We start from the raw sequence: 11555 nt of genomic DNA, 5'->3' as shown, positions 1-11555 counted from the left end.
GCACACACACACACACACACTCATACACACACTCCCAAACATGCACACACTCCCTGCACACACACTCAAACACGCACTCCCCCCAGGCTCGCAGGGTGGGAGAGGGAGAGACCCAGTGCCGCCCCAGGGCCCCACCCTTCCCAAGCCCCCCTCGCTGAAATGGCAAAGCTAGACTAAACTCAGGCTCTAGGGGACACACACTGGGCTCTGTGAGCTGCACTGGGGGCAGGGAGATGGAGAGGTCGTGGGGGACAGGTAGCCTTAGACGATTCTGTTCTCCAGGATGGCCAGCCGCTTACTCACAGCTTCCAGTGGACTGGGAGTTAAGGAGATGTGCAGGTTGGCCAGAGCAGGGCAGTGACGGGGTGGCACCTGCACTCCGGGCCCCCCTTCCAGGACTTTCTCTCACTTCCCCCTCATAGCGTGTGTTCTCCCCAGTGTCAAAACTTATCCATCCACAGCCCTCAGAATGGTGCTTTCCAAAAACAAGCAAGCAGTTACAGTGAGCCCAGAAAGCCCAGCCCTGTCCAGTTGCAGGTTTAGGCCTGCTGGGTCCCCACCTAGTCCTGCCTGAGCCAGGGGAGCTGTGAGGGGTCCAGCCCCATCTGAGTGGAGACTGGTGGGTAGTCATGTCACCGAGAGCTTGAGCACTGGAAGACCATGGGCACCATGTTTTCCTGAGCGTGTCCAGGACTCTGTGTGTGTCCAGTCTAGAGCTTGGTTCCTGCCTTTGCTTTGGCAGGGTCAGTATCAAAGCCGGGGCCAGCCTACCTGGCCAGGATCCAGCCCGTCTTCAGCAGGAGGCAGGCAAGGAGGAGCCTACCCCGATCACACCACACAAGGGGCACAGCTTTCTCCTCTCCCCACAGGGCCCTCCCCTCCCCTCCCCTCCCCTCCCCTCCCCTCCCCTCCCCTCCCCTCCCCTCCCCCCACCCCTACCCCCTCCCCCTCCCCCCCTCCCCCTCCCCCTCCCTGCAGCAGCCTCTGGGAAAGGATATGTTTCCTGGTCAGGGCCTGCAGCAGCCCCTCCACTTTGGTCTGGAATTTCACGATGGACTCACAGGCACACAGGTCTTCCTCTGGGGTGGACAGAAAGTGGGGAAAGAGAAAGAGGATGGTGAGCAGTTGCCTGCCGGGAAGGCGGATGGTCACTGCCCAGGGCCAGGACTAGGGTGTCTTGGGGGAGTGTGGGGCCTAGGAGATGCAAGAAGGCAGAGAGACACGTGAAATTCTTAAGACAGAGCTCCTAGGAATGATGGAGGGGGCGACCCCTGAATGTCTTCCTGCTCCCTCAAAGCCCTGATAAAGAACTCCGGTATTAGCATCCCCACGCTGGTCACCTCCTATGCATAGGACACTGTCATCAGGGGCCTCTAGGTCATCTTGGTGATTCCTCACCCCAATTCTTTGGGGTTGAAGTCATTAACCCCATTTTACAAATGAAGAACTTGAGAAGGAAAACAACTTGCCCATGGCCAACAGCTAGTTAGTGTCAGAACAAACATGCAAACCCAGGCGTGTCTGGCTCTGGAATCCATACTCTTTACCACGGGGAACCAGCTGGCGAGGTCACCAGGGAGGATCAGGGGAGGAAGCACGGTTCAAATCCTCGCTCCTCCAGTTATTAAGTGGTTCCACCCCTCTGACCTTGGTTTTCCTGTCTGTAAAATGGAGATAACAATATTCCTACCAAATAGGATTAAATGATTCATATTTGGAGAGCACTGAGAAAAGTGCCACATGTGTAAGAGCATTCAATATACAGTTGCTGGCTGTTACAGTCTGACTGGCCAGCCTTCCTCCTGATTCTGCCAACTCATGGTGCCACCCCAGCTCCCGTTTTCCCAACCCACATCCAGTCCAGGATGGTTACACACACACACACACACACACACACACACACACCCCTCCCAGAGCCCCACTTGCTCCTCCCATCAACACAAGTTTTGGCCTCACTCACCCACGCAGATCTTCTTCTGCAACTTCTTGCCAATCTGGTTGATGGTCTTGAAGTCAGCCGTGTAGAAATAGTGCTCTGCCACGGGCTCCGAGGCAATTTCCCTCAGCTCATCCTCCACAGCGTTGCCCACACCCACAGCAAACATCTTAAAGCCTGCCAAGAGGAACAAGATGAGTAGCAGTGGCCATGGGGACAGGCAGCCATAGCTGAGCCTCCTGGGGAATCCCCAGGCAATCAACAGCAGACACCTCCTGGTGGCAGATGCTGGAATTGCAGGTACAATGACTGAGGAAATCAACATTTGCTGAGCTTCTACCATATATCAGACTTGTACTGACCATACTGGGAACTTTGCAATCTCATGTAACCCTCATAACCATCCATCTGGTGGTTATTATTATTCTCATCTAATAGGTGATAAAACTCAGGCTTGTCCCGAAGTGGGGTTGCCTGCCAACAGTTGGTATGTTCTTGGGAACATTCAACTAGAAAAGTTCCAAGCCCCATCTACCAAAGGAACATCAAGCCAGCCACTTACTTTTCTGGGACCTCAGTTTTCTCATCAGTATAAGAAAGAGCTAGACAAACCAATTCCTCCTCATTCACACTGAATCTGGGTTTAGGGCACTCATCAGAACAGACATAAGATAAACTATAGTTGAGCTGTTCCATGTGTACCCCTGGCCACTGGTGGTGTTCAGGGTCCAGACAGCACCTACCAAGGTCCTTGGCTTTCTTGGCAGCATCATTAATGTAGTCCTGGCTCCGACCATCAGTGAAGACAATGCCCACCTTCTGGGCACCAGGCCTGGCCCCGCTGGACACACTGAAGGAATTGTCGATGAGGTACTTGAGGGCAGCCCCGGTCATGGTGCCCTTCTCCATGTAGGACATGTTCCGCACGGCTGCCTTGATGTCCTTCTTGGTATGGAAGCGGCCCAGCGGGAACTCCTGGCGCACAGAGCTTGAGTACTGCACCAGCCCCACTTGGGCCAGCTTGTCCGACACATCCAGCGTGTCCACAATCTGGTTGATGAACTTCTTCACCAGCTCAAAGTTCTCTGGCCGCACACTCTTGGATCCATCAATGAGGAAAACCAGGTCAGTAGCCGAACTGCCACCTCCACCGCTGCAGACTGGGGAGGGTAGGAAGGCAGGGAAGTGATGCTTAAGTTCATAGTCATTCATCCCAGCCACTGGCTGGGTACACACCACACCCAAGATCTGTATGGAGGATCATCCCATTTGGTCCTCAAAACTTCCTCTGCGAAGCCTAAGTTCCTGGCCCCCATTTTACAGCATTGAAACCCGAAGCTCTAAAAGCTGTTAAATCACACAGCTCAGAAGTAGTGGCACCAAGATGTGAACTCAAGACTATGTAACTCCTTCCACCATACTAAACCTACCATCCACTGTGACAGAAGGAGGGACAGTAGTGAGAAGAGAACTTCTGCTGACACCACAAGCTAGAAGGCATCTATTGCAGATTGGTCCAGAGGCCAAGTACAGAGAGGCTCAGGTGGGCTTCCTGGGGAGGGGCCAAGGCCCCGTCCCCTGCCCGCCACCCTCCCCAGGCTTGCCTGTGTCCAGCCCACTGACCATTGCAGGTCTTGCCATCACTGTTCAGGGTGAAGCCCTCGCGGCAGGCGCAGGTGTAGGAGCCCGGGGAGCTGAGGCACACCTGCTCACAGTCATGGTCGCCTGTGGCACACAGGTCTGACACCACTGTGGGGACAAGAGGAGACTCAGAATCTCACGGTCACAGGGCCTCGGACATCTCAGCAAGGATGGCCGCTCAACACACCCAGGGAAATTGAGGCCCCTGACTGGATGGGGTCCCAGACCCTCAGCCCAGGGCCAGAATCACTGCAGCAGTGCTGACATCCCCGGAGAAGGTGATATTGCTGATAATAAACTAAAACTTCCTGCTAAAAATGTATAGGCCAAAGGGGTGGGGCCTTTAATCCCATTTGTTCACTCTTGTATTCCAAGTGTCTAGAACAACACATGCAGCAGTGAACACAGCACATAGAAGATGCTCAACAAATACTTGTTAGATACCACGTATTGAGCACTGTACTGTGCATTACTTCCTCGAATTCTCACAGTCAGATTCATGCTCTTCCTAGGCCCGCTTCCCGAACAGGGAAAAGTCCTTGCACCGGCCCCGCCTCCTCCTACTCACCTTCTGACTAGTCCCATGCCAAAGACCCCCCCCAACAGGCCCACCTCTCATCTGCAAAAGACTCTGAATTTTCTCCTGCCCAATGCCCAGGCCCCTCAGACCCTTCCACATCGCAGAAGACTCTGGCACCCCAATACCCCACACACCCCACACACCCCACACACCTCCACCCCCTCTACCCCCCGCCCCCACACACACACACTCCCCCCCCCACCGCCCCCCCACGTCCAAATAGCACAGGTTTTTTTAGGCCCTCCCCTTACTGGTTTCTGGCCCCTCCTTGGTCCCTGCCAGTACTCTACCACGAAAAGGACTTCTTTTTGGTATCGCCTTTCCCCAACTCCCTTAACCCCAGGCAGGGGACAGCCCCCAGATCAGGCGGCTCTGAGCCCTGGCCCCGCCCCCAATGTTGGCTCTATCTCAGTCCCTGCCCCCGTATAGGGCACCTCCAGCCCAGGCCCCGCCCCCACGCTGCCGCTCTCAGCCACGCCCCTTTTCTGGCCCCGCCCAGACACCGGTACCCGCCCCCCACACCTCACTCCCCCAGCACCACTCCCAGCCTGGTCCATCCCCCGCCCCGCGCACAGCAGAAGGCCTCCTGGAACTTCTTGGAAAGCTTCTCGATGACGCTGTAGCTCTCCACGTAGTCGACGTGCTCGTCCTGCGGCTCGCTGGCGATCTGCTGCAGCGTGGCCTTGTCCACGCGGCCTACGCCGATGGCGAACAGCTCGATGCCACTGGCCCGGGCCCGCGCAGACACGTCCCGCACGCTGTCCTGGGGCCTCCCGTCCGTCACCACGATGACCACCTGCGATACACACGCGGGGCGTGTGTGAGGACCCGGCCTCCCTCCCCACGCTGGGTGGGCCGCTTGGCCCTCCAGTAAACCCCCAGGATGGTTGGCATAAGAGGAGGTTGACCCAGAAGGGCGGAGTGGCTAGCCCGGGTCACACAGCTAGTCGGCAGCAGGTGGATCTGGCCCCTCACCAACACCAGGGTTTGGGCCTAGGGAGAAGAACCTGGATAGCGGAAGAGGCAACAGGTTTTCTCTGAGAGACGTGGCCGAGCTGTTCTCTCATCTGACTGGGTGTCTCCTCCCTCGGGCATGACCGCCTGAGGGCAGAACCTCGTCTCGCGTGTCAAACGAGGGCCTCTGACAGCCGGGCCAAACCTGTGCTCAACACCGTACAGTTCTACCCTTTGGCCACCAGAGGGAGGCAGAGGCTACGGAATGGCAGTTTTTCCTCCGGTCTGGACATTTTCTCCCGTATGCCCTGGGAAGGAGGCTGTTCCCACATTGATGCCCAAGGAATGAAAGAAGATGCTGCCTTTTCTCCCTCCATTCCCCAAGATACTACCTGCCCTTTCCTAAGAGGAAAACACTCTTCCCCTCCCACAAGGCCCCTGTGTGCTGTACCCCAGAAAGGGCAACAGGATGGGACCCTGGTGCTGAGCCTGGCCCTCATCACCCCCTGCCTGAGCCTACCTGAAGTTGGGTCCTCACAGCTCTGCTGGAGGCTGAGACTCGGCATCCAGCCCCCTTAGCTGCTTGTCTCCTTCTGACCTGGGTCTGCTTCTGATTCCTGAGTCCCCACCCCTGGCCCAGATGCCCAACCCCTTGGGTTGGGTCTTGGTGACCTGACAGGCCTGGGTTAGAAATGCAGCTCCATGAGTCACAGCTCACCTTCCTGAGCCCCTCTTCTTTCATCTGGATAAAGGAGGTGTGGTGAGGCCCCCATGAGACGATTCATGGTAAGAAGCCCAGAAGGGGCAGCATTATTTTTAACATCATTACTCTGGGGCCCCTGGGGAGCAGCTTTGCACAATCTCTTCCCCTCCAGAGACCTAGGCTCCTGGCACTGAAAACCTAGCTCTTCACTGTCACATGCTGCCACATTCCCGTGAGTCCCCACCTTGCTGATGTCCGGCGAGCTGGGGCGACCGCCCTCAGCATCGCTTAAGGCCTTGGTGATGGCGAACTGGATGGCCAGGCCCGTCATGGTGCCCGTGGACAGCGGCTGGATGCGGCGCACGGCCTGCAGCAGCATGGCCTTGGAACCGTGGGCCCGCAGCGGGAACTCCTGCTTCACGGAGCTGGCGTAGTTGACCACGCCCACGCGGGTGGCATTGGGCCCCACGTCCAGTGACTCGATGACCTGGGATAGGAACACCTTCACCTTCTCAAACTCCACTGGCCGCACGCTGCGTGAGCTGTCGACGACGAACACCAGGTCTATGGGCCGGGTCCGGCAGAGGTGCCCTGGGAGGCGGCAAAGGTCAGGAGGATGGACCAGAGACACTCAAGACAAAGGAGCGGCACACCAGCAGCTACTTAGGTCTGGACCTGAGGCCTCAGGCAGAGTAGAGCAGACATGAACCAGTCTGGCTGGGTCCTATCATCAGCGTGGGGACACTGGAGCAAGCAACTTGCCAGAGGTTGCTGAGCCCGTGGGAAAGACAGAGGCTCGAATGGTGCCCTCACCTCTCTGAGCCTCAGTTTCCTTTCTGTACAATGAGCAGGTGGTCCCTTCCTTACGGGATCCTTTGAGGACAAGCAAAAGGGCACGTAGGGTGCCAGCACAGGGCTGGGCACACAGGGTGTTCAGAGGGCAGCAAAGGAGAAGACAGCCTTCATGTCTCAGGTTTCAGCCCAGAGTGGCTACCGCAAACAAGGGGCAGCTCTTTCCCCTGGCTGGGCAGGAGGGCCCTGAGGGTGGGCCCTCGGGTGGGCACAGCCTTGAAGGCCAACGCAGCACCTGTCAACATGGCCTCTTTCATCTGAGCATTAAAGCAAATCAGCAAAGTGGACCCAGTTTGTGTCGATCTGCCAGCTGGTGTCCAACAGCAGGAAAAAAGGCAGGAGTTCCTAGTGGCCACCTTGGCAGCCTGACCAAGCGGGCCCCCAAGACACACCCCCAAGGAGCAATGTCTTCCCAGACAGCCTGGGAGGCAGCACCATGTGCTGGGTGGTACACAGAGCCCAAGCGAGGTAGACAGGGGTCCGAAGCCCAGCTCAGCCACTCTGTGGCCCTGGGCAGATCATTGCACCTCTGAAGCTTCACTTTTCTCATCTGTCTGGAGGGAAGAATAGGCCTAATGCCTGATGTTATCACTGGCCTGGACCTGCAGCCTGGTGGGACTTAGTACAAAGGCCCGCCCCCTCTGTCCCACACTGAGTCTGAGCCGCTCCCAAACAGGGATGCAGGAAGAAGAATCAGGAAAGGCAAGGTGCGCGGGACTGTCCCAGCCCCCAGCCACAGTGCCCTAGGCCCGGGCATCAGAGGTCCTCAAGGGACCTCAGAAATCACCTTGCAGCTGGCTCCCCAGTCTCCACTAGCTGAGGCTACAAATGGGTAATCTGAGGCCCAGAGAGGGTGAGGGAACTGTCAGTGGATCAGGAGCCCAGAGGCTCTGAGGCTTTCGCTCTGTGGTCTTAGACGGGGCCTCTCCTCTCTGGCCTCTTTTTCCCCATCTGTACAGGAGGAGTTGGGCATTCTAGGATTCTGTGTCCAAGGCTGAAACTCAGAGGGGTACAGCTCATGGAGAGGCCAATCGGGAATCTGCTGGAAGGGCTGGTGGAAGGGGGAATGTCGTCTTGGCCACCCCCACGTCTGCACTCATTGGAGAGCCGTGAGCTCAGCCCTGGGCCTGGTGCAGCCCCAGATGTCAGCAGGCTCTCTGGGTAGTGTCTGCCCTCGGTGACCCAGAAGACCGAGGTCCCTGCAGTTTGCGTGGTCCCTGAGGACAGCCTGGGAGCTGCAAAGCCCAGAGAGAGGCTCAGAGAACCCCACTCATGTCCCTGGAAAGAAAAGACAGGGTCACCCTGCCCTAGTCCTTGTGACTGCCACCATCTCTGGCTGCTCCTGGGTCAGCCTGCAGGCCACCCCTGCCTCCCTGCCCCTCTCCCCATCCTGGATCCCACTTAGCCTCTGTCTGTCTCGGTGCCCAGTGTCCCCCACCTCACATGGGCCCCCTCACCTCTGGACAGGGGCGCAAGGCCAGGTATGCGTGGGACCTGGAGAAGCAGCAGGCCGCAGAGCACGAGGCAGGGGCCACAGAGTACCCTCATGGTTCTGGCAGCGCAGGCAGGATCGGCACAGTGGTGGGGACCAGTGGGGGCCAGGTCTTATCAAGCTCGCTGCCTGCCCAGACGGCCCCCCACTGACGTGGAGCGGCCCCCTCCGGGGGGCGGGGCTGGGCTGAATGGAGGTGTGTGTGCCAGGGAGGGAGGGAGCCGCCCGGCCTGGGCTCCGGAGGCCCCTCTGACCACAAGGGCTCCTTTGCCTGCAGGAGCTGCAGCTGGAATCCAGGAAATCTCGGGTGGGTGGAGGGTGGCTCCTCCAGGGCCCGGAGCCTGCGCTGGCCCGAAGTTGCCACTCCATGCCCAGGGAGACCTGAGTCCAACGGCCTCACGCCCCAGCACTGCCCGCACCCTCATCCCGCAGCCACGCTTTTCTCGCCCCTACCGTTCCAACCCCAGTCTCCCCGTCTCCAGCCTCGGCCGTCTGCTGCCTCTCCACACACGCCCTGCTCTCCAGCCGCGCCTGGATTCTGAGCTCTCCTCAAGCCTTTGTATATGCAGAACCATCTACCCATAATGCCCTTTCCTCCCGATCACTCTCTGCCTAACCATCTTGCAAGGTCATATCGGAGGGAACATGTACCCGAGCCCCTAGTATGTGAGCGGCAGTAGGGAAGATGGTTGAAAACTCAGACTTAGGAGCCAGGTGACCTGGATTGGCTTTGTACTGCCTGTGTGACTGTAGGCAGGTTACTTCACCTCTCTGTGCCTCAGATTCCTCATCTGGAAACTGGGTTCATATAAATCTGCTCTTCCAGTCAATGCCAGGAGGGGTTGATTGGAAGAGCAGACTTATATGAACCATCTCACTGAATTCTCTTGACAACCCTGTGAGGCAACCAATATTATTACTCCCACTTCCCAGGTGAGGAACTGAAAAACAGTTTTGAAGTAACTTGTCTAAAGTGCAGCTCAGTGTCAGTGCCAGGAAAGGGCCCCAAGGCGGTATTCTCAGCCACCCTGCTTGCACGGGTGAAGCTTAGTTGAGGGGCCTTCTCCATGCCCACCTCTCCCCTAGCTCCCCTGGGGTTAGGACCCCCTCCCTGTGCTTCTGTGCCTTGACCATTTCATCCATGAGTGGGTAAGTGTCTGATTGATTCATCTCTGCATCTGGGACCAGCCCAGGGTCTGCACAGAGGAGGCAAAAATAAGGCTCGTAAGTAAAGGAGTATAACCAGGAAGGGTCCCCACCATTGCATCTGGGTCCAGTAGTTGATGGGATAGAGCAGAGAGAGCATGGGCTTGGCCAACTGAGAGAACCACGTTCAAATTCACTTCTGCTGCTCACCAGCTGGGTGACCTGGAGCTGGTGACTTAGCCTCTCTGAGCCTCAGCTTGTTGCCATACAAGATGATAAGGGAATGGTAGCTCTTGGCTTGCCTACCTCACTGGAACCATGTGAGGAGTCGATGAGAGGACGGAAGTGGAGATTGGGGACTGAAGGATTCTCATCTTTTGGGGGGTATAATCGCTAATACTTAAGACCTGTGACTTCACTCTGTATAAATTATACCTCAATAAAAGGAAGTGTACAGATGCTTTTTAAAAAGTGATTGCCGGGCACAGCTGATCCAACAAATATTGTCACAATCTTCAGCAGTGATGATGATAACAATCCCTTCCACGTGTGACACGGCACAGTCACTCGCTCTATCACTCTGTCTCCTTTGTTCCCCCGACAAACCGGTGAGGTCAGCAGATCCAACTATATTAGCCCATTTGTCAGATGAGGAAACTGAGGCTCAGAGGGGTTCATGACTTGCCTGAAGCCACCCAGCCTGTTTAGGGGTAGAGCCAAACTTAGAAATCAGGTCTCATTCCCCTTTGCCCCTATTTAGAGAACAAGGAAGTTAAAAGCATTTCCCTCTGACTTTTCCCATTTTCGTTTTATTTTTTCACAATTCACAGCCCTCCCCAGTTCCAAAAACCAGTTGAAATGGATTTCTTTTCTTCTCTGCAACTTGAGAGTCTAATTCTCTTTTCCAGAGATGCCACAGTGTGTGGTCATTGTGGGCCTTATCACTTCCCCAAATTGTGTTATGAATGTGGTACCTGGTCCCCACCCCCACCCTTGCCCCAGAGGATGTCAGCTCCCTCCCAGCAGGGGGCTTGTCTGTCTCATCACCAGTGAACCCCCCAGACCCAGCTTGGTGCCTATCACAGGGTATCTGGTGAGCAAATGAAGAAATGAATTAAAAGAAGGAAGTAATGACGAACTGGGTCCATTTCCATGTTAACCATCAAAGGTCAGGCTGGGGTAGGTGATGGTGACCAATGGCGCGAGAGGCACGGTGCCCACCCCCACTCCCCTGCTGAAGGTGGACGAGGAGAACGTGAGCTGGAGTCTCCTAGCCCACCACCCCTCTCCCCAGTGGACAGAGCTGTGTCCGGAGCTCAGGGTACAAAGCCCTCTTGGCCGGGGCAGCAGCTGGGCCCATGAAACAGCTCTTTCAGCTCTGTCGCTGAATGGCAGGTCTATGGACTCCTCAGAAGAACAGAAGCGCCTTTTCTGTGTCACTTCGCTCATTAGCAGAGCCACAGAAACATGCTACAGGTAAGTTTTCGGGAACAGAGATGGGTTCCCCCCAAAGGGGCAGCTTTAACATTCCATAGTGGGAGTGGGGGCTTGGTGGGGAGGAGACCTGGAAGTTGAGTATAGACATTGAGGAAAGAAAATAAATATTTGTGTTTTTAAAATGTGAAACATTTTACCCCAGGAATCAAAATCGGGAACAGTGTGTCCGGTATTAGCCAAGGAGAAAAACCGCGTTGAGGGGCCTTCATCAAGGCTGCTCCCGAGACAGACAGGCAGCCGTGAAGGGCTCCCCCTGTTCCCTCTCCTTGTTTTCACACACCTCGGGTTTCCAGAAACTTAAAGACTTTAGTGTTTTATCCAAGAGAGAGCGTTTGTGATCCATTGAGAGGCCCCTGGGCAGAGTGTGGGTCAGGCGAAAGCACACAGGACTCCCCGTCCTGTGCCCGAAGCTCAGTTCTTTTCCTGAAGAGCAAACCTGGGTATCTCTCGATGCAACGCAGTTCAGGGCTGCCTGTCTCCTTAGTCCTTCCAAACCATCATCACCGTTTGCTGGATCCACATATACCTTTACTATTTTTGTAATTAATTTTTCTAACATTAAACCAACTCACTTTTGGACAAAAATTTCTCCTCTTTCTTATTTGAAACAACAGCCATGAAATCACTGGTTTGATGTACCAATTACATACTTATTCCAATATGCCTTCAAATAAATTCAAAACTAATTAAACTTAACTTTTTCTTCCACATATCACCGAAATTATCTTGCTTTCTGTCAGTGGTGCTCATGCCA

At 55.8% G+C, this 11555-nt stretch overlaps 1 protein-coding gene across 1 annotated transcript; it reads right to left on the bottom strand.

Annotated features, from left to right (window-relative positions):
- Positions 1-261: 261 nt before the first annotated feature.
- MATN1 (matrilin 1) lies at positions 262-8214 on the bottom strand. Its single transcript, XM_061186882.1, has 8 exons — positions 8124-8214; positions 6059-6405; positions 4731-4953; positions 3560-3685; positions 2680-3096; positions 1961-2113; positions 999-1079; positions 262-311 (listed from the first exon to the last, which is right to left on the bottom strand). Exons 1-8 carry the CDS (start codon positions 8212-8214, stop codon positions 262-264), a joined length of 1488 nt encoding a protein of 495 aa, XP_061042865.1.
- Positions 8215-11555: the final 3341 nt, after the last annotated feature.

Source organism: Eubalaena glacialis, chromosome 3 (genome assembly GCF_028564815.1).
Source record: "Eubalaena glacialis isolate mEubGla1 chromosome 3, mEubGla1.1.hap2.+ XY, whole genome shotgun sequence".
NCBI lineage: Eukaryota > Metazoa > Chordata > Mammalia > Artiodactyla > Balaenidae > Eubalaena > Eubalaena glacialis.
This window is presented reverse-complemented; position numbering and strand designations above follow the sequence as displayed.

What these genes read in the sequence shown, in the direction of transcription:
- MATN1 (XM_061186882.1), bottom strand. Translation starts at nt 8,214, where the DNA reads ATGAGGGTACTCTGTGGCCCCTGCCTCGTGCTCTGCGGCCTGCTGCTT. An exon ending in GTTCCAGGAGGCCTTCTGCT is followed by an intron (nt 3,686 to 4,730) that starts GTGCGCGGGGCG and finishes TTGTCCCCACAG; the next exon opens with TGGTGTCAGACCTGTGTGCC. An exon ending in GCAGGCCCTGACCAGGAAAC is followed by an intron (nt 312 to 998) that starts ATATCCTTTCCC and finishes CTCCCAGTCCAC; the next exon opens with TGGAAGCTGTGAGTAAGCGG.